Below are 23,681 nucleotides of genomic sequence, written 5' to 3'. Positions count from 1 at the left end.
ATGAAACGAACATGATGTGCTTTAACTGCAGACTGTCAGCTTTAATTTGAGGGTATTTACATCCAAATCAGGTGAACGGTGTAGGAATTACAACAGTTTGCATATGTACCTCCCACTTGTTAAGGGACCAAAAGTAATGGGACAATTGGCTTTTCAGCTGTTCCATGGCCAGGTGTGTGTTATTCCCTCATTATCCCAATTATAATGAGCAGATAAAAGGTCCAGAGTTCATTTCAAGTGTGCTATTTGCATTTGGAATCTGTTGCTGACAACTCTCAAGATGAGATCCAAAGAGCTGTCACTATCAGTGAAGCAAGCCATCATTAGGCTGAAAAAAACCAAAACAAACCCATCAGAAAGATAGCAAAAACATTAGGCGTGGCCAAAACAACTGTTTGGAACATTCTTAAAAAGAAGGAATGCACCGGTGAGCTCAGCAACACCAAAAGACCCGGAAGACCACGGAAAACAACTGTGGTGGATGACCGAAGAATTCTTTCCCTGGTGAAGAAAACACCCTTCACAACAGTTGGCCAGATCAAGAACACTCTCCAGGAGGTAGGTGTATGTGTGTCAAAGTCAACAATCAAGAGAAGACTTCACCAGAGTGAATACAGAGGGTTCACCACAAGATGGAAACCATTGGTGAGCCTAAAAAACAGGAAGGCCAGATTAGAGTTTGCCAAACGACATCTAAAAAAGCCTTCACAGTTCTGGAACAACATCCTATGGACAGGTGAGACCAAGATCAACTTGTACCAGAGTGATGGGAAGAGAAGAGTATGGAGAAGGAAAGGAACTGCTCATGATCCTAAGCATACCACCTCATCAGTGAAGCATGGTGGTGGTAGTGTCATGGCGTGGGCATGGATGGCTGCCAATGGAACTGGTTCTCTTGTATTTATTGATGATGTGACTGCTGACAAAAGCAGCAGGATGAATTCTGAAGTGTTTCGGGAATATTATCTGCTCATATTCAGCCAAATGCTTCACAACTCATTGGACGCCGCTTCACAGTACAGATGGACAATGACCCAAAGCATACTGCAAAAGCAACCAAAGAGTTTTTTAAGGGAAAGAAGTGGAATGTTATGCAATGGCCAAGTCAATCACCTGACCTGAATCCGATTGAGCATGCATTTCACTTGCTGAAGACAAAACTGAAGAGAATATGCCCCAAAAACAAGCAGGAACTGAAGACAGTTGCAGTAGAGGCCTGGCAGAGCATCACCAGGGATGAAACCCAGCGTCTGGTGATGTCTATGCATTCCAGACTTCAGGCTGTAATTGACTGCAAAGGATTTGCAACCAAGTATTAAAAAGTGAAAGTTTAATTTATGATTATTATTCTGTCCCATTACTTTTGGTCCCTTAACAAGTGGGAGGCACATATGCAAACTGTTGTACTTCCTACACCGTTCACCTAATTTGGATGTAAATACCCTCAAATTAAAGCTGACAGTCTGCAGTTAAAGCACATCTTGTTCGTTTCATTTCAAATCCATTGTGGTGGTGTATAGAGCCAAAAATGTTAGAATTGTGTCGATGTCCCAATATTTATGGACCTGACTGTATATGTCTAAAACAAATGCTTAAAAATGTCATATATGTGTATAGTGTTGCATGACCGTGCAATAGTCATTCAAAGTGCGACAGCACTGAAAGCTAAAAATTGACCAGGGCAGGAAGGTGGTGAAAGTGCCTGGTAGGCAAGTGGTTAATACTTTTTATGAGGTGTATATTCTGAGTGCATAATACCTGTTGTCATGGAATCCATAACATTATTTGCTGGCAGTTCCTCTGCTTTAATAGGGACAGCATTTTCCTCTAGCTGCCCTGTGAAATACTTGAGGTGCATAGACAGACAGTCATCCATGTAAACACACCTTGTCACATCATGGCAGTCAAATACATATTACATTTGTTTGTTTAACCTATTTCCTTATCTATTATGCTCCATTTTGTGTTGTGTTCATTGGGTATTTCAGAGTACAGAAAATAAATAACAGGTATCTTGTAGGCATGCCTGTTTTATTCATAAAAAAAACATTTTCATGAGAGGTACACTAGTTTGTCACATAATCATGGAAGAATGTTACCAGGTCTATACTTGGCTAATGTAATATGCATTTGTGAAGCTTTTCTGTGTGGAGAACTCCAGCAACGATGAATGTCTTATTTCACGTCTTTATAATGGTCTGTGCGTCTTTGTAATTCTTGTTTGTCTGTGCAGGTAATCCATATTCCTGTGCTGATTTGGCCTGGAATGTGAGACTCACCTTTGTGAAGCTGCAGGGTTTTGTTGTGATTCTCTACACGTCTTACCCTTCTCTGCTTGAACTTCAACTTTTAGATGTTAGAGTTAAGTCACCGTCTCTCTTTTCTCATGTCCATAATAATATCACCACCAGCTAACAGAAAGCCTTGGATGATTGTTGTTGTTCTCCTCTGTTTGGAGTTGTCTGATGTGACTGGTCATGAAGAGTAGCCACATCATGCCTGCTGCCTTCTCTGTCTGTGGTTACCTTGAGACTACTCACCAGGGGCGGACTGACAACTCATGGGGCCCCGGGCAATGGGGGATCATGGGGCCCCTGTGTCCTTGGCTAAACTCAAAAAAGCCTATGAAAAAGGTACCAGGGGCATCTCATGGGGCCCCCTACTGACCCCGGGCCCTCGGGCAGTGCCCAAGTTTCCAAATGATCAGTCTGCCCCTGCTACTCACTTACCTTTCCCTTATTCTCCCAGTGCAGGACATATGACTCACATTATAAATCTGATTAAATCATTGCTGTCCTGCCTTTCCCACTTTTCTACAGCTGGTGCACTGACATCCCTTTAAGGAACATAGATTTATATTATTAACAACAATGCAGAAGACATACTCAAAAACCGGCTTTATTTTTTAGTCCAAATGTAGTAAAAAAGAAAAAAAGAAAAATAAGACCAAGAGATACAACTTGGTCATGGTTGCAGCATACCATCATTTTCTGAAAAAAAATGTTGCAAATGGGAATATTTGGCACAAGAGGAAAGTAAGTTGAAGGCCTGCTGATAGAAGTTTAACAGAGAATAGCTACATGGTTCAGATGGAGGAGCCGCTATTGAAAATTTTTTTGTTTTGTTTTTGCTTTTTTTACCTTAATACGGAGAATACATTAAAGTGTTACTAAACCCACAGCAGTAAAATCAGTGTGTATATGCAGTAAAGCATGCTTGTTATACGCATTGTGGAATCTAAGGGGTTAATCCTCTGCTTTGTGTAATAAGGCTGTTTGATCCTGACTTCTCTGCCCCTCCTCTTGTTCAAATGTCCACGGTGATAAAGACTGAACCCGTAGCCCTTCTGCAAATGCTCAGGTTGGTGTGTATTGCTAGAGAGGTTTTTGTTTCTTGGGAGAGTGCATGTGATCAATATAGGGCCAATCAGCACTGCCCAGACAGAGGTCAGGGGTCCTGCATCCTCCTACAGCAGAAAGAAAACTCCTACAAGCTTTAACCAGTTCTCTGCTGAAGTCATAAGACTGCTCTAACTTCTGATGAGAAAAGGTATTTAGCATTTTATATTTGCTAAAATAATTGCATTTCCATGTTGTGTGTGCTGTGGGAGACCAGATATAGTGAATGCAGGGTCCTGGGTTTAGTAACACTTTAAAGTAAAAAACCTTTTGCCTTTAGAAGCACTTCAAGCTCTCCCCTATTTCATATATTTACTGGTTCCATAAGTTGATCTTCTTTGTTTTGATGCACTATTGGCTATGTTCCAGCAATTTAGAATCTCTAGCTAAATGAGATTCTGTTACAGTAAAGGCATTGGGTACAAGTGTTTGGCACAGGATACAATGATTGACCAGCTGGCTTTACAATTGGCAGCATTCTGAAATTTAAGCTGACCATTTCATGCTTTAGCATGGGAAAACGTAATTCCATTATTTTCTATTAGCAATGCACAATTTCATTTCAAAAGGGTAATCTTGATTAAAATATCTTGTGTAAAGTATGTGAAATATACAGAATGACCATGTGGGGAATAAAATAATGCATTTTGCTGTAAATTACTCCACGTTTGCATAGCATTTAGTGTGTTTGCTTCATAACAAATGACTGTGCCTTTGTTAGGCGGGAACAGCCACAGGCACATTGCAGAAGAAACAAAGCTGGTTTTATGATGCAGCTATACGATTTCCTCCGACAAGTGACCTCATGGAGGGAAAGCATATTTCAAATGCTTTTAAGATCCTTTCTTTCTTAAGGATTTTTCACTATTCCTGCAGGCTGAAATGGAGACTAAATTGTTCATTGTAAGGAATTTAGCCTATGTTTTTAATGGGCGTGCTGCTTGTTTTATGACAAAACTTAGTTGACTGTAAAGTCTAAGACAAAAGATGTAAAAAGTATGTTGTCCATTACTTTGTCAGAGAAGTTGAATGTAAGGGGGGGATTTATCAAAACTGGAGCAGCTGTTCATGGTAACTAATCCTCTCCTATATAACATCAACATTGTTGTTGCAAAAAAATCCAATAGTTATATTTGACAATCTTCTAAGCATACTTGAGAAATCTTCTTTCATGTTACGAGTGTTGCCTGTCTGCTGGCCATCTCTTTTCACACCTTCCTGGACCCCTGCATGCTTTGCAGCTTCTCTTCTGCTGTTTACTTTCAATTTCTAAGGACTACATGTCCCATGGTATCTTGCTGCCTGCAAGCAGTAATTCCTGTATTGACTCTGCCTCCTGAACTCCTTCTCTCAGCACCTCTGTAGTTCAGAAGGTAGGCTCTGTGAAATGTGTGGCACAGCAGTGCCTACTCACAGGGTATAGTGAATACGTGTCACAGAATTTAAGGAAGAAAATGTGTGGAGATTTTAACAAAGCAAGTTTACAAACTTTAAGATTACTGAGCCTAATAGGAGTAGGCTAGAAATAACTGAAATGCAATATGGAAGTGAATATATGATTTTACATGTTCAAAATGAAGGGTAGAAGTTGATTGGTTGCCATGCACGTCTCGCTCCAGATCCTGTCTGCTCCAGTTTTGATAAATTCCCCTCCATGTGTTGTAGGCACAAGCTTGTAAACTACACTGGCTGCTAGAAAAAAAAAAGAGAAAGTACAAAGCAGAAGTCACCATCACATTTTATGGGAAGCTTTTATTTTTGTTAAGAATGCAGCCCACCTACTGAAGCTATGTTCCCACCTACATGTCTACCTGATCTGTGATTAGGTGGCAGGACTTTGTATCCTTTGACTCTACTGGGTGACCGGATCCTTCTTCCTTTCCCAGGGCCTTGTTTCTTGCATCCACTCTCAAATGGCAGGGCATCATTCTTGCCCTTATGCCATCACTTACGTAAGCATGCTTTCCCATCTTCCCAACCTGACCAGAGCTTCAATCAGCAGGAGGACCTCCTAATATCTTTCACTCCTAACCATTCCCCCCCTCCCTGTTTCGGGATGTATCTAGCACATTCTGAAAATGCTCTGTCCAGAGCTAAGAGAGATTGTATTGAATTTTAGTGGTGACTAGCCTTGACAATACCATCTGGCTCAACAACCTTTGATGAAAAATAGAAAGGGCTGAGTGGAGAATTTTAATCCAGTTATCTAATCACGTGGTCTCTGTTCAGTGTTCAGACAGCCTTTTTTTGGCTGTCTGAATACAATTGGCAGGGGAGATTTCTCCATCCATGCTAAATCTGCATGGGTGACTACCTTACTTAGTGTGTGTACTGTAAAAGTGCAAAAGTCTCAGGAGTAAATTGTGATCAGCTTTGCTTTCATTTCCCTTGGCTGCTTATTATTATTATACAGGATTTATATAGCGCCAACAGTTTACTCAGGGCTTTACAATATAAAGGGAGACAATACAGCAACAATACAGTTCAATACAAGAGGGAAAGGAGGGCCCTGCTCCTTGGAGCTTACAATCTAGGAGAGCTTAAACCAGGGGTGGGCAAACTTTTTGACTTGAGGGCCGCAATGGGTTCATATATTGGACCCGGGGGCCGGACCAAGAGTAGATGAATGATGTGTATGTGTCATCCATAGTAAGTATAGTAATATTCCCCCATAGTAAGCATAGTAATTAATCCCCCATATAGTAATTCATCCCCCATAGTAATTCATCCCCCATATAGTAATTCATCCCCCATATAGTAATTCATCCCCCATAGTAATTCATCCCCCATATAGTAATTCATCCCCCATATAGTAATTCATCCCCCATAGTAATTCATCCCCCATATAGTAATTCATCCCCCATATAGTAATTCATCCCCCATAGTAATTCATCCCCCATATAGTAATTCATCCCCCATAGTAATTCATCCCCCATATAGTAATTCATCCCCCATATAGTAATTCATCCCCCATAGTAATTCATCCCCCATATAGTAATTCATCCCCCATAGTAATTCATCCCCCATATAGTATTTCATCCCCCATATAGTATTTCATCCCCCATATAGTAATTCATCCCCCGTATAGTAATTCATCCCCCGTATAGTAATTCATCCTCCATAGTAATTAATACCCCATATAGTAATTCATCCCCCATAGTAATTCATCCCCCATATAGTAATTCATCCCCCATATAGTAATTCATCCTTCATAGTAATTAATACCCCATATAGTAATTCATCCCCCATAGTAATTAATCCCCCATATAGTAATTCATCCCCCATATAGTAATTCATCCCCCATAATAATTCTTCCCCCCTATAGTAATTCATTCCCCATATTAAGTCCCCAAGTCCCCCCTGTGTCAATTCACTTACCTTTGCTCCGCGCGTTCCTCTCGCCGTGTTCCCGCGCCGTTCCGGTGTAGCATGAAAATCTGTCTCCTATGAGGATCTGTCCCCCTCGACGTATCTGCGCATGTGCCAGTTTCAGGCATTAGCAGCTGATCGGCGATCTCCGGCACATGCGCAGATACGTTGAGGGGGACAGATCCTCATGGGAGACAGATTTTCATGCTACACCGGTCTTCAGGGCGGACTGTGAGAGGAGCCTAGCGGGAGCCTAGCTCCGCGGGCCGGATTAAAAGGTCCGTCGGGCCGTATACGGCCCGCGGGCCGTAGTTTGCCCATTGCTGGCTTAAACCCTTTTTTTTTTTCCAGTAGACTTAGTGCAGTGAAATTCCATATGGTCTTGTCAGTAATGCAAGCTGATCGCTGCTGTGCTTGAGATGCTACTGTAATACATAAACTTTCTAGACATGCTGCTCTATCTGCTCATCTGTTTTCTTGTCTAATCTTCTTGAGCATGAACCAGCTGTACCACACAGATTCCTCAGGCATACTTGTTGGATATATTTGTATATTTTCCTTTGTTCATTTAACAGCAGGGGTGTGCTTTGTTTTGTAATCATTATTATTATTATTATACAGGATTTATATAGCACCAACAGTTTGCGCAGAGCTTTACAATATAAGGGAGACAGTACAATTACAATACATTTCAGTACAGAAGGAATAGGAGGGCCCTGCTCGTGAAGCTTACAATCTAATCATTATACACTATATGGTTTTGTAGAAATATGTTTGTTGACTAAGGACATTGGGCTTCATGGAACAAAAGAAGAATCTGCAGTTAAAAATATAGACAGTAAAGGCACAATTTCATTTCCATCCATGTGTGTAAATGGATTCTGAAATCAAACATGTCATTGGCATGTACCATGCAGTCTACCATTCTCACTCACACATAATTGCTCATCTTGTTGCAGACAACTATGTAGTGTGAAGGTTCATGTGTTTCCCTCAGAAGGCGTAGGTTTGTGTTAAATGTAGTGAACCATCAAATCTCCTAAACCAGTCAGACCAGTTCCCTCTTAGTTTTCCACTTTTATTACAGAAGTTGTTGGAAATATTAAAATAATACCAGTGGGCCAGCATACATCTGTATTGAGGCTTTAATATACAGCGGCTGTGCTCACACTTCACACCCTGGGGATGAGTTTCTGCTCCCTTACCTACAAATTGCCTGATGGCTGTAATATAAGCTGGGTGAATGGTGCTATTATACCCTGCTTTTCAATCCATTAAACTGTGAAACGTAATACGCAGCCTGGTTAATAAACATTTCTTGTGTAATATGCTGTGTGCCTCAGAAACAAGAAGTGTAGTGTGAAGTCTTTAATAGCTTGCAGGCTGCAGTTTAGAGACACATCCATTAATAAGCTATAAATTAAGTGGAATGATCCAGGAACTGTCGAGATATGTCTTCTTATAAGACAGCTAAGTGAAAGCAGAAGTAAGGATCTTGTCCATCCTTTGTTCCCAGCATCTTTTTTCTTGATATGTTATTTAAACCTCTTGATTATGTAGTCTATAATTTCTACACTGCAATATAGAAAAGCACCCTTCTCCAGTTCATGCCTATTTTAGAAGAAAATGGCTGGGTTGTGTCCCCACAAATGTACGTGTCAGTTCTCTGTGCACTAGATTACAGTCTGGGCATCTGACTATAATTCACTGTAATTTGTGTTCAAAATAAAGTTGGGTCACCCAAAAGTGGCATTTTTTTCTCAGGTCGATGCATATAAAAGTGACATTCAAATTACAGATGAAGACTGGTTGGCTGAGTCACCCACCATTTTCATGTTTCTTGTAGGCAACGCGGCTTGGTTATAGTTCCTGGCTTTCTACACACCTACCTTGGAGTTTTTTTATTCTTTTCACCTGTTTTGGGATGTTCAGACTCCCCCTTATGCCTTCTACCATCAGAAAAAGGTAGAATGCGACCCTAACCCCCTTCTATAATGGCAGTGACAAGTGGGCAGGTATCTTCAGGTCTTAGAGGTTTTAATTGTATTATTAGAGACCATTAGAAAACATATTCCCATGTAAATACTGTAAATATATAACCCCTAAGCAAGGGCTTGACAAGTCTTCTTTGAATCCAGGAGCCAGCTAAAAAACTTTGGAGCCAGTTTTTTCTAATGTAGCGTGGGTTGTCAGTGCTCAGGGCAAGGCATCTTATGTCCGACAAGCTTCATGCAAAGCAGTTTGCCTCGCGACAATCACAGCATAACCGCACCATGTATTTGGTGCCATTGAAAATAATGGCACCTGAACCTGTGTTTGTGATCACAGCAGTTCTGCCGCGATCCCAAAACACCCAGGCGTGATTGCCCTGGTTCACACATACAGTGGGGCAAAAAAGTATTTAGTCAGCCACCAATTGTGCAAGTTCTCCCACTTAAAAAGATGAGAGAGGCCTGTAATTGCCATCATAGGTAGACCTCAACTATGAGAGACAAAATGAGAAAGAAAATCCAGACAATCACATTGGCTGATTTGGAAAGAATTTATTTGCAAATTATGGTGGAAAATAAGTATTTGGTCAATATGAAAAGTTCATCTCAATACTTTGTTATATATCCTTTGTTGGCAATGACAGAGGTCAAACGTTTCCTGTAAGTCTTCACAAGGTTGGCACACACTGTTGCTGGTATGTTGGCCCATTCCTCCATGCAGATCTCCTCTAGAGCAGTGATGTTTTGGGGCTGTCGCTGGGCAACACGGACTTTCAACTCCCTTCAAAGGTTTTCAATGGGGTTGAGATCTGGAGACTGGCTAGGCCACTCCAGGACCTTGAAATGCTTCTTACGAAGCCACTCCTTCGTTGCCCGGGCGGTATGTTTGGGATCATTGTCATGTTGGAAGACTCAGCCATGTTTCAATGCCCTTGCTGATGGAAGGAGGTTTGCACTCAAAACCTCACGATACATGGCCCCATTCATTCTGTCCTGTACATGGATCAGTCGTCCTGGTCCCTTTGCGGAGAAACAGCCCCAAAGCATGATGTTGCCACCCCCATGCTTCACAGTAGGTATGGTGTTCTTTGGATGCAACTCAGCATTCTCTCTCCTCCAAACACGACAAGTTGTGTTTCTACCAAACAGTTCTATTTTGGTTTCATCTGACCATATGACATTCTCCCAATCCTCTTCTGGATCATCCAAATGCTCTCTAGCAAACTTCAGACGGGCCCGGACATGTACTGGCTTAAGCAGAGGGACGCGTCTGGCACTGCAGGATCTGAGTCCCTTGCGGCGTAGTGTGTTACTGATGGTAGCCTTTGTTATGTTGGCCCCAGCTCTCTGCAGGTCATTCACTAGGTCCCCCCATGTGGTCCTGGGATTTTTGCTCACCGTTCTTGTTAATTTTGACCCCACGGGGTGAGATCTTGCGTGGATCTCAGATTGAGGGAGATTATCAGTGCTCTGGTATGTCTTCCATTCTCTAATTATTGCTCCCACAGTTGATTTGTTCACACCAAGCTGCTTGCCTATTGCAGATTCAGTCTTCCCAGCCTGGTGCAGATCTACAATTTTGTTTCTGGTGTCCTTTGACAGCTCTTTGGTCTTCACCATAGTGGAGTTTGGAGTGTGACTGTTTGAGGTTGTGGACAGGTGTCTTTTATACTGATAACAAGTTCAAACAGGTGCCATTGATACAGGTAATGATTGCAGGACAGAGGAGCCTCTTAAAGAAGAAGGTACAGGTCTGTGAGAGCCAGAAATCTTGCTTGTTTGTAGGTGACCAAATACTTATTTTCCACCATAATTTGCAAATAAATTCTTTCCAAATCAGCCAATGTGATTGTCTGGATTCTTTTTCTCATTTTGTCTCTTATAGTTGAGGTCTACCTATGATTCCAATTACAGGCCTCTCATCTTTTTAAGTGGGAGAACTTGCACAATTGGTGGCTGACTAAATACTTTTTTGCCCCACTGTATATGATCCTGGATGCATTTTCAAACTAACAGATTCGCATGACAGGCTAGATATTTTGTGTTCCTGTTGAGGTGGTTCAAATTGATGCGATCCACACGCATTGTGTTTTGAGTGCCTTTAGTCTTCGTGCACACTGGACGTATTTATAGCTGCTGTTTTTGGCTTTTGATGTTTATTTACTAAAGCTAGTAAACTCCCCAGCATGTTATCCTATGTGTCCATGCATACATAGACTGTAATCAACATTTTTTGGCAGGGACGTTTTTTGGCTGTAAAAAAATACAGGACTAGTGGGTTTCTAGAGGAATTTTGTAGCTGTAAAAATGCTCTAATGCTGAAAAATGCAGTAAATTGCGGCAGACCAGCGTTTTTGGATTTTTTTTGTAGTTAAAAAAAAAAATGAGAAAAAACACAGCTAAACGTTATTACAAAAACGCTAAAAAAAACGCTGAAAAACTCACATTTTTATCATGACTTTACACAGCTAATGTTACCAGCATTATTGAAGCGTCCAGTGTGCATGGGGCCTTATGAAAAGGGTCCTGTGTGTGCTTGTAGCAGTGTGCGTTCCAGACTCACAAGCGATAGAGTAGAATGGCATGCTGAGATATGTGTTCACATAGAATTGCTATTGACATTGAGTTTTTGCATTGAATTTATTGGGAGCTGTTTTTGCACTGAATTTATTGGGAGCCGTTCTTGCATTGAATTTAATGGGAGGCAATTTTTCATTGACATCAATGGTATGCTTTTTTGCATTGAAGTCAGTGTGAGGCAGTGTGTGGCGACCTGCTGCCTGGAATTTGTCAAATCTGGCCCAAAGCTTTACAGTAAACAAAAGAGCTAATAATTTTAGGTTTGTTTAATTTCTCTCAGCATGCAGTTTTTGCACATGGGTTTGTTTACTTTTACCTGAAGTTTTCGGGGTGCACTGAAAAGTCCATCTTCGTAATGCTGTAAAAGCACACAATGCATCTCCTGTGTGCTTCTGTAACACAGTAGTGGAGTGATTTTGAGGTACAGTGATCGGAACAGTTTTTTAATAGTAACATACTCATTTTTTAAGACAAAATATGTACTTAGTAGCAAGTGTGATGGGCAGCACAGTGGCTAAATGGTTAGCACTTCCACCTAGCAGCACTAGGGTCATTGGTTCGAATCCAAACCATGGCACCACCTGCCTGGAGTTTGCATGTTCTCCCTGTGTCTGTGTGGATTTCTTCCTGGTTACTCCGGTTTCCTCCCACACTCCAAAGACATGCAAGTAGGTTAATTGGCTCCTGTTTAAATTGTCCCTAGAATGTGTATGAATGAATGTGAGTTAGGGACCTTAGATTGTACACTCCTTGAGGGTTAGGGACTGATGTGAATGTACAATATATATGTAAATTGATAGCACTATATAAGTACCTGTATTAAATAATAAAAAGTCATGTCACTCAATAACACAACACACAGATGTTACATCTCAAATATATGCACACACATGAAGAGGCCCTCAAAGAAACAGCTGCATATAGGGTTGGGTGGCACTTTAACACATGACTAGTGTTAAACCATTGGTTATGTCCTCTTTAATAAAGATCATGCCATTACCAGTTATTTAAAGAATAAGGTTTATTGGAACATTAGGTGCAAAAGCCAGTCTGCGCAAGTACAAGTAAAATACAAAAATAAACAATACAACAAAAAATCTTTAGAGTTGCTACTATCACTGGCAGTTGGCTTCACCGGCTATCCTTTCTCCCCGGCGCAGGCATCTAAAGTGTGGGCACCCGGCTGAGACCGCTTACGGCTTCACAGCCAGGTGCCAACTACACATGCTCGAGAAGCACTGCGCTTTGTGAATGGTCCCATAGTCTACTGGGAACTGTCACGTGTCCCAGAAGATTACGGGGAGGGAAAGAGGACAATTTTCACTTCTGATCGCCTAAGCGATTTTGACAGGTACCCGCTCCTCAAAGGTGCCGATCCTTAATGGGGAACAGGGGACGAGGCCTTACTTAACATGGCCCGGGGGAAGAGGCCTTGAAGTGGGTTGAGCTCCGCTTTAAAATGGTTGTAAAGACTTAAGTTTGTTTTTTACCTTAATGTGTTCTCTGCAGTAAGTTAAAAAAAACTTCCTTGGTCATCTCCCTAGCCCAGCCCCCTCCTAAATACTTACCTGAGCCAATCTTGATTCAGCGGCTATGCCCAAGAATAGCTCTCTCCTCTCAAGGCATGGAGGCAGCAGCAAGAACCATTGGCTCCTGCTGCTGTCAGTCAAATCCTGTGAAGAGAGATAGCGGGGGGGACACAGCGATTGAGCCTGCACAAGTACTCCCATAGCAAACGGGGAAGGGAAGAGGAGCTGAGAGGGCTGGTGGAGGACCCCAGAAGAGACCTATCAGGGCTGCTCTTTGCAAATCCATTGCACAGAGCAGGTAAGTATAACTTGTTTATTTTTTTAAAAAAAAGTTTTAGAATCACTTTAATATAGTACTTTTGTATGAAGAACTACAAGTTGCATTAGAACTTTGTGGGTGGTATTGAAAGCAGTAAAGAAAAATGGAAGTGCTCAATGTGTCATACCGTGGTGTGATTTGTAATGTGCTGTTGCAGAATGTGTTTCTTATTTCTCCATTCTGATTTGTTTTTCAAAATGAAAGCACTGCTTTGCTTTGTTTACAAGCAGAACTCATGTCTGTCTTCTCTTGTGAGCTGTGAAGTGAAACCATAGCCTAGTCACAAGCTTGAATGACACAATAGATGACACAACAAGTGTTGTTCCCTAGAACTTATCTCATCCGGAAATCAGTGCTGAACTTGAAGAGCCTAAAAATTGATGTGGGAATTCACAGTAGAGAAGAAGCACAGCAGCGTTAGTCTCTATCCAATAAAATGCCATAGCAGATGTGGTTTACTTAAAGTGATGCAGAGTAAAAGCTGCTGCTTAGAGGAGAAACAGATGGACAGAAAGCCTGATACCAAATTCAGCAACATTGCCATGTGGTTGTTAATAAAAACAATGTACAGGGGAGGATTCCTTGTACTATTTATCCTTTCCACACGTGAGTTTCTCTGCTGCATAATTGGAGCCATCACACTGCACAAGAACAGTCTGTACTGTTGGTTTGTCTACCACATGGCCTCCACTGAGCCTCAGCCTGCCATACTATTGAATAACTGTAACTGTGCTCTTGTGATTGCTCTTTTTTAAACCTGCATTTCCTCATGCGTGCGCATCTACAGCAAAATGTTGGGCTTGACTATATAGGTAAATGCAGATGCAAAGAAGCATCAACATTTACAAGAGTGCTGCCTACAGTCATTCACTTTTATTACAAGCTGTACACGGTTCAACAGGTGCCAGAAAGTGTTGGGAAATTACGCTAGGCATTTAATATGTCTATAAGGCTTAATGCACATCGCCATGAAATTCATACTGATCATTAAGGCAAGGTTTCTCCATCACAAAAGTTCCTATGTAAATAATAAGTAAAATGTTTATTTTTTTTAGAGGTGTTTAAATGCGTAAAGACATATGCATTTAAATGCTTATCTTCCTGTTCCGCTTTCAATACCTCAATGCACTTTTGCATCTCTGCATATGCAGATTTTTCCATTTTTAGTTTTGGATCTGAAGACAGTGCATATTTGCACACCTGTGTGCATGTCCCTATTAAAAAAATGCCAGCATTCAGATGCATAAAAAAAAACACTTTGCATTGCTTTTTTTTTTATGGTCATGTGCATGTACCCTAAAAGCCCCATGGCCCGAAATTGCCAACTTGATACACCTAGAGTCCTGAGATGTACTACTCTGGAGTAAAATAGGATGGATATTGAATGACATGAATGTACAAATTGTTCATCTACTGTTTGCTTTATAGTGTCTGAGTGTTGCCTATAAACATGTCACGCTTTTGCAATGCACTTGTCAAATAAAGCAGGTTTCTTATTTTATAGGCCTTTAAAATCAGCAGTAGATAATTTTCTTTTTTTTTTTTTTGCAGTAAACTTTCTCGTAATAGAGTTTTTGTGACACACAAAACTTGTTAGGGCCTACTGGGTAACTGAGAGCAAGGAACAGAGGAACAAATATGCAGTTCAGACTGGTATACAGTTAGGTCCATATATATTTGGACACAGGCAAAATTTTAGTTTTTTTCAGGTATTTACCAAAACATATTCAAGCTATAGTTATATAATGGATATGGGCTGAAAGTGCACACTCTCAGGTTTAATGTGAGGGTATGAACATCCAAATTGGAGGAAGGGTTTAGGAATTTCAGCTCTTAATAGTAGCCACCCCCCCTTTTTCAAGGGACCAAAAGTAATTGGACATTTGAATCAAAAGCAGTTTCATGGTCAGTTGTGGGTTACTCCTTTGTTATATCTTCATTAATTAAGCAGGTAAAAGGTCTGGAGGTGATTCTAAGTGTGGTATTTGCATTTGGAATCTATTGCTGTGAACCTACATCATGTGTTCAAAGGAGCTGTCCATGCAAGTGAAACAGGCCATTGTAAGGCTTCAAAAACTAAACAAATCCATCGGGGAGATAGCAGCAACATTAGGAGTGGCCAAATCAACAGTATGGTACATTCTGAGGAAAGAAGAACACACTGGTGAGCTCAGCAACACAAAAAGGCATGGATGTCCACGGAAGACAACAGTGGTGGATGATCGCAGGATCCTCTCTATGGTAAGGAAAAACCCATTCACAACATCCAGACAAGTGAAGGACACTTTCCAGGTGGGCGTTTCATTGTTAAAGTCTACAATCAAGAGAAGTCTTCACGAGAGCAAATACAGAGGATTCACCACAAGGTACAAACCATTCATAAGCCTGAAGAATAGAAAAGCCACATTAGACTTTGCCAAAAAACATCTAAAAAAGCCAGACCAGTTCTGGAAAAGCATTCTTTGGACAGATGAAACTAAGAATAATCTGTACCAGAATGACGGGAAGACAAAAGTGTGGAGAAGACTGGAACAGCTCATGATCCAAAGCACACAACGTCATCTGTAAAACATGGTAGAGGCAGTGTGATGACGTGGGCATGCATGGCTTCCAGTGGCACTGGGTCATTGGTGTTTATTGATGTGACAGAAGACAGAAGCAGCCGGATGAATTCTGCAGTGTTATATTCTGCAGAGATATAGTGTCAGCCCCGATTCAGCCAAATGCAGCAAAGTTGGATTGGACGGCGCTTCACAGTACAGATGAACAATGATCCAAAACACACTGCAAAAGCAACCCAGGAGCTTTTGAAGGAAAAGTGAAATATTCTGCAATGGCCGAGTCAATCACCTGATCTCAACCCAATTGAGCATGCATTTCACTTGCTGAAGGCAAAACTAAAGGCAGAAAGAACAACTGAAGACAGCGGCAGTTAGAGCCTGGCAAAGCATCAGAAAGGAGGAACCCCAGTCTTTGGTAATGTCCATGGGTTCCAGACTTCAAGCAGTCATTGCTAGTAAAGGATTCTCAACAAAATATTAAAAATTAACATTTTATTTATGATTATATACATTTGTCCAAGGACTGTGTATAAAAATGGTTGCAGTTCCTAAAATTTGTACTTGATATTTATGTTCAACCCCTTGAATTAAAGCTGAAAGTCTGCACTTCAAATTCATTTGGATTGTTTCACTTTACATTATTCTGGTGGCATACAGAGCCAAAAGTATGAAAATTGTGCCTGAGTCCAAATATATATGGACCTAACTGTACGTTATCTGGAGGCAATCCTTACTGATGCCACTTTGTGTAGTGCTGCAGATATTAAAGTGTATGTAAACCTTAAAAGAGAAGTTTACTTTTCCAAAATAAATAAATGCACTTATTTTTTGTTGAAAAAAATGTGCATTTATTTTTTTTTCCTGCAGGAGCCTTTAAAGCATTGCTCCGGGATCAGTGAATTAGGGGTGCAATGACAGACTTCTGCAGACAAGCCCTGCAGCTTTCAGTCTGTACCTCCATACGGGCTGTCTATTTGAAAACTGCAGGTCTTTTGAGCGAACTACACAAGCACTTTATTATTATACAGGATTTATATAGCTCCAACAGTTTGCTCAGCACTTTACAATATAAACTTTTCAGCTCCCTCTCAATTCATTCAGAACTGCAAGATGTAGTTCATTAATTACGGAAACTGTGAATGAATGACGTGGCCATGTAGATGGCAGTGCACTTTTTAAATTTTGACAGCAGGTGTGGGGTAAAGATCCCCTGCCAGCTGTCACACGGGGGGGGGGGGGGGGGGTTGGGAGAAATAGTTGCAATCTGTGCTCCATTAGGTTCAATGGAGTGTACTATCACATAGGGTTTCCCCCTATGTAATAACAAAGTTGAAATAAAAGGTTTTACAAAATTCAAGAAGAATAAAAACAGTGTTGGCCACAAGACATCCAAAATCATTGTGGGATATTGTAGAGTGACTTTAAATAGTGTATTTTTAAAAACCCTCTACTGCTTTTTTTTTTTTACATCTGATAGTCACCATGGTATACTGTTTACACCAATAGGGTATGCTTAGAGAGACCTTGTCACCAGCATAAAAAATTGCAGGGCATAGCACAGGTAAATCAGGTATCTTAACCACTTGCCTACAGGGCACTTATACCCCCTTCCTGCCGAGGCCAATTTTCAGCTTTCAGTGCTGTCGCACTTTGAATGACAATTGCGCGGTCATGCACACTGTACCCATATGAAATTTTTATAATTTTTTTGAGACAGATAGAGCTTTCTTTTGGTGGTACTTAATTACCTCTGGGTTTATTATTTCTTGCTAAACAGACCAAAAACAACTGAAAATTTTGAAAAAAAAAATGTTTTTTCTTAGTTTCTGTTATAAAATTTTGTAAATAAGTGATATTTCTCCTTCACTGATGTGCGCTAATGAGGCTGCAGTGATGGGCACTGATAGGTTGCACTGATATACACTAATGAGGAGGCACTGGTGGGCATTGACAGGCATCACTGATGGGCACTGAAAGGCAGCACTCATATATGGCACTGTTAGGTGGCACTGACTGGTGCTGATGCACACTGATAGGCAGCACTGAAAGGCTGATATGTGGCATTGATGTGCACTGGTAGGCACTGATATGTGACATTGATGGGCACTGACAGGTGGCACTGATGGGGCTACACTGATCATTAGTGCCCTGATGAACAGCGTACATGTCCCCTCTGAGTAATGCCGATTACCGGCTCTCCTCTCCTCACAAGCTATCAGCGTGACAGCTCGTGAGGAGAGAAATGCTGATAACCGCAATTTCCTTGTTTACATGCGATCAGCTGTGATTGGACACAGTTGATCACATGACAGAGCCAACGTCTTTGGCTCTTTTTGTTGATCGGTAAACCGCTGTGTCCCAGGGACACAGGGCACCACTGATCGGCTCGTAGGCACGGTTAGAGTGGGAGGACGTCCTATGACGTCCTCCCAGAATGAGAGAACCGCCTTGCGCCCGTCATTTCCTTATATGGTGGGCGGGAGGCGATTAAAAGCCTACTTTAAGTGTTTTTCCTTTATGTAGCTACCAGGGTTGGAGCAAGGGGGAATAATACAAAGTGTCACTTGAGTGACAGCTCTGAGTCTGCTGGTGCTGCTGAAATCACATCCAAGATGGCACGCAGCAGCACTCACAAGGGTGGCTTTTACAGGTAAATAAAATACATGCAATGCACATATACTACGGGAATCATTTTGTTTATATGAATGGTCTGGTGAATATGGTCTCTAAAGAGACACTGTTGCCAACTCAGGACAAAGTGACAGTGTCAATGTGAAGCCCACCCCCCACATCACAGTTATTCTTCCCGGTGCTCCCTCAAAGCTTCTGTCTCCACTGCCATCAGCACTGAAGGTCACATTCTCCCCATACTTAAAAACACAGGTGTGCCAGTTGCAGCGGAGAGAGTGCTGGTAAGGAGAGTTTGTAATTGTTGTAGGTGCTCTAAATGGGCAAGGTGATATTGTTTTTTTAATTTAAAATCAAGAGGAAATCTGTCATGAAAGAAACCGAGTGTGTACCATTTCTGATCTCTCCATCTGAGAAAGGCAGTTGCCTGGCATTGGTAATTTCTTTGGTTCTAAGAGTTTGAGTCACTTACTTGGAACAAATATGCAGATAAGTATTTTACTTTGATCTTCCACTTGGTGTGATGTGATGCAATTGCTTCAAAATGGCATCCTAACACACATTGCCAGTGAACATGCATTGAAGTGCACCACAATTAATATGCATTTTTTTGTGAGCTGCATTACAAAAATTGTATGTGCACTCACCATGGTAAAGAGTAGTATATTGCTTGTTGGCACACATGTGAACAGGGACAGAAGGTAACTACTTCACTTACCTGCTTGTATGTTAATCGCAATCAGTCTGACAACAAACAGCTCTGAATATTTGAATCTATGTTACATAGAAAGTTACACAGTACCTATTCAGTAAGCAGAATTATTTCTGGTGCATTATTGAAAAATGTGTAAGTTTAATATTTTCTCGTACTGGTTTGATTTGAAGTTTCTTACAGTTTGAGATGTCCTTTCCCTTTCAGATGCGAGCCTCTGGTAAAGCACTCCTGGATGCTGTCTGCAGCCACCTTAACCTAGTTGAAGGTGATTACTTTGGACTGGAATTTCAGGATCACAGGAAAATCATGGTAAGTGACTTTTAAAGAGGCAAACGTGAACTTCCCAACCTTTCTGCTTTCACTTAGAGAGACTTATTGAAACAGCCATGTTTGCAGGGACAAGGCACCAGTGAATGATATGCATTCATTTTTGCAAATAATTGGAATGAGGTTACACAATAATATAATTATTATCTTGCGTTATTATAACTTTGCGGTAGAAATAGGTAGTTCTTGTGATGGGAATCTGGGAGACCCTAGAAAGCACCAGAAGTATAATTAAGTGGTGAATCAAACAAAAATTATTGCCAAGGGGACTTCTGCTTTCTTGCTGCTCAAACTAAAGATAGTGAGTCAAATTTCTCTTGACATCAATGGTTGAATATTATTTGTATGTCAGTAAAAGAAAGCTTTGCTGCTCTTTTAAAAAGCCAAGACATTGAAGAATACCTGTTCATTACTCCTGCTGCAATTTTTTTTCCTGAATTTGTTAATAACTTTGACTATCTTGCCAACTGATTTACAGTCAATAATAAATATGTTTATATTTGTGTGTTCTTTCAGGTATGGCTGGACCTCGTTAAGCCCATCATAAAGCAGATCAGAAGTGGGTATATCCTTTCTGTGTGTAGTTAGCAGAGCCCTACTATAGCCTAGCAGCATAGTCTGTAGTGCCGTACAATGGATTTCTTTCTTTTTCTTCTTGCAGGACCCAAGACTGTAGTTCTGAAGTTTGTTGTCAAGTTCTTCCCCCCTGATCACACCCAGCTGCAAGAAGAATTAACCAGGTCTGCATATTCTGCTGCTACTCTGTGGAAGCAGGAATTCTACATGTATATAACTGAACAGTCTACTAAAATAAAATAATTTATGATCTTAACCACTTTTTTCTTGTAAAGCAACTACATGCCTTTTAAAAAATATATACAGTATGTATTAATAAAACCAGCGGGCGTGTTTGAGTGCTCTGCCTGTGCTTTATAACGTATTAGGTACTTGAATCACAATTTTCTTGTGCAATAAATGACCTACTTTTCCTAACAGATCAGAGACTCAGGGGCGTAGATAAGGGGGGGGGGTGTCAGGGGGGGTCTTATCCCCCCCCCCCCAGAGGACAGTTGCCAACTATCCCTACAGCCTCTAAATCTCCACTCACCCGCGAGTGGAAATAAGGTGGGGGCGACGAGCAGTGCCGGGACTAGTGGTGCGTAGGAGAGGTAGAGTTGAGGGCAGTGACCAGCAACGATCTCCTGTATGGCTTTCGATGAAGCAGCTGGAGGGAAAGGAGGAGGCGCAGCTTCCAGCTGCTTAATTAAAAGCCATACAGGAGATCGCTGCTTGTCACTGCCCCCACCGCTGCACAGAACATACCTGATTGTTCCAGTTTTTTCTGCTCCCTCATCCTCCCTACCACCGTTGTGTTTTACTCAGTGCCCAGTCCCTCCCTCCATCCTCCGCACCAATAGGAGAAGAGGGGAGAGAGGCTGGATCTGCTCTGCTTCCCCCCTGTGCCCGCCCACACTCTAGTCCATGCAGCTTCAGAGGAGGTGTGGGCTGGAAACTGAACACAGCAGCTACAGCTCTAAATCAGTGCATCTGAGTGAGTCACGGTGAGCCTGACCTAACCTTCCTTCCACCCCTCCTTCCCTTCCTTCCACCCCTCCTTCCCTTCCACCCACCCACCCACCCTCCCCTCCCTTCCACCCACCCACCCACCCTCCCTTCCCTTCCACCCCTCCCTTCCCTTCCACCCCTCCTTCTCTTCCACCCCTCCTTCCCTTCCACCCCTCCTTCTCTTCCACCCCTCCTTCTCTTCCACCCCTCCTTCCCTTCCACCCCTCCTTCCCTCCCTTCCACCCCTCCTTCCCTCCTTTCCACCCACCCACCCACCCACCCTACCTCCCTCCCTTCCTCCCTTCCTCCTTCCCTCCTCCCTTCCCCCCCTCCCTCCCTTCCCCCCCTCCTTCCCTTCCCCCCTTCCTTCACTTCCCCCCTTCCTTCCACCCACCCTCCCTTCCCTTCCTTCCTTCCACCCTTCCCTTCCTTCCACCCACCCACCCCTCCCTTCCCTTCCTTCTTTCCACCCACCCCTCCCTTCCCTCCCTCCCTCCCTCCCTCCCTTCCCTCCACCCACCCCCCTCCTTCATTCCACCAACCCACCCCTCCCTTCCACTCACCCTCCTCCTTCATTCCACCAACCCACCCCTCCCTTCCACTCACCCTCCTCCTTCATTCCACCAACCCACCCCTCCCTTTCTTCCACCCACCCCTCCCTTTCTTCCACCCACCCCTCCCTTTCTTCCACCCCACCCTCCCTTCCTTCTACACACCCCTCCCTTCCTTCCACCCACCCCTTCTTGCCTTCCATCCACTCCTTCCTTCCATCCACCCCTCCCTGCCTTCCATCTACCCCTTGCTTCCATCCACCCCTTGTGCTATTGTTTTTTTCTTTTGGGGGGGTTAAACTTAAGCTTTAATGTGTTAATAAGCTGGAAGTAAACAATGTGGAAGCAGGCTTGGACTGCCTTCTTTATCTGTAAAGTAAACAGTAGACAGAACATATTTTCCTTGCAGATTCTACCTTAGCAGTATGAAGGGACTGCTGTGTTTTTCCTGAAAACTGTCTGTGTAATGGAAATCTGTACACTGGAATAAAATAGGCATTTCTTCTAATGCTAGAGACCTGCCCAGTAAGTTGGTCCACTTACCAGGCAGCCTGAAGAACGATTAACCTGCAAGCCTGAAAAACCAATAAAATAGTAAAATCCTCGCCTCTGAAACAGCAGATAAGAAATCCTCTTCAGAAACTGCACTTCTGCAAAGCCAGTGTTCTTGTTGGCTTACAAGAATGTTGGTTTGGCAGGTTATGAATTATGAGAACATGTCCAGCTGGCAACTTCTTTCAAAGCTCTGTGAAGATTTTCAATCATTTTGGCAATGTGAAATGAACAGCACAGATCTGCCCACTTAAAAGAGGTTATTTGTATTTGTTTTAAAATGTTTTATTTTGACACATAAACCTTGTTTAAAAAAAATCATGAGACAGGATAAACATGGGAGTATAGACTTTCATTGTTATGAGATGTTATAGAATGAAATATGTCCTCCAATACAGTACAGTTCTGCATCTTTAGACAGCTGTGCTTGCACTGCATTACAGCCAGAGTTTTGTTTTTTCTTTTTTCTCCAATAAAATCTGTTTTAAGACTTGCATTATATTGATGTAGACTAGTCTTCTCCTGAATGGTTGTTAAAAGCTGGAATATGATGATCTCAGCTGACAACTGTACTGTTTCTTATACTTCTAAGTCTGGATCTAGGATCTCTTCTTAAAATAAAAAAACAAAGGTGAATATTTCAAATCTTAACTCACATTTTAATCTAATGAAAGGAAAAGCAACACTAAACAATATCCTTATTCCGTAAACATAGTTATTGATGATCGACTTCTATCGAGGGGAGATGGCCACACACTGATCAAAATTTAGCCAGTCCCTGCTGAACTGGGAGAATTTCAGTGGATGGCCAGCTTTATTGACAGAAGTGGAGTGTGGCAGGACAGTGGCAAGCATTGAGAGTAAAAGAAGGGTATGACAGTGGAAAATTAAGTACAGGAAAGGAATGCAGAGGGTATGACAGCAGGAAGTATGTAAAGGAAAGTATAGGGTAAGACAAGAATTATGTATATGAAAGAAATGCTGAGGATAGGACAGCAGGAAGCATGTACAGGCAAAATGCTGAGGATATGACAGCGGGACATATGTACAGAAATGAAATGCAGAGACTAGGACAGTAGAAGTATGTACAGGAAAGGAATGCAGTAGATATTACAGCAGGCAGTATGTACAGGAAGACATGCAGAGAATATGACAGATGTATGTATAGAAAAGGAATGCAGTGGATATTACAGCAGAAATTATGTACAAGAAAGAAATGCAGAGAATATGACGGCAGACAGCATGTGCGGGAAAGGAATGTAACGGGTATTACAGCAGGAAGTATGCATAGGAAAATAATGCATTAGATGTGACAACCAGAAGTATGTGCAGGAAAGGAATGTAGAAGGTATGACAGCATGAAGTATGTACAGGAAAGCAATGCAGAGAGTTTGACAGCAGGAAATATGTACAGGAAAGGAATGCAGAGAGTATGACAGCAGGAAATATGTACAGGAGAAGACTACGGAGAGTATGACAGTGGAAAATATGTGCAGCAGAGGATTGCGAAGGGTATAGCATTGGTAGTAAGTGCATAGGAAGAGTACAGAGGGTATAGCATGAATAGGGGGTGAAAGAATGTAGTATTGAGGGGT

The 23,681-nt window shown here is 41.9% G+C and overlaps 1 protein-coding gene across 2 annotated transcripts in view; it reads left to right on the top strand.

The window, feature by feature from the left end:
- FARP1 (FERM, ARH/RhoGEF and pleckstrin domain protein 1) overlaps positions 1-23,681 on the top strand; it is a 269,344-nt gene that overhangs the window by 149,494 nt on the left and 96,169 nt on the right. For both annotated transcript variants that reach the window (XM_089679976.1, XM_089679975.1), the window contains exons 3-5: positions 19,295-19,399; positions 19,934-19,976; positions 20,079-20,157. In XM_089679976.1, the coding sequence (XP_089536102.1) occupies positions 19,295-19,399; positions 19,934-19,976; positions 20,079-20,157 (227 nt within the window). The remainder of the gene's footprint in view (positions 1-19,294; positions 19,400-19,933; positions 19,977-20,078; positions 20,158-23,681) is intronic.

This window comes from Staurois parvus, unplaced genomic scaffold, assembly GCF_062004578.1.
Source record: "Staurois parvus isolate SC_StPar_1 unplaced genomic scaffold, SC_StPar_1.0 ptg000233l, whole genome shotgun sequence".
Classification (NCBI taxonomy): domain Eukaryota; kingdom Metazoa; phylum Chordata; class Amphibia; order Anura; family Ranidae; genus Staurois; species Staurois parvus.
This window is presented reverse-complemented; position numbering and strand designations above follow the sequence as displayed.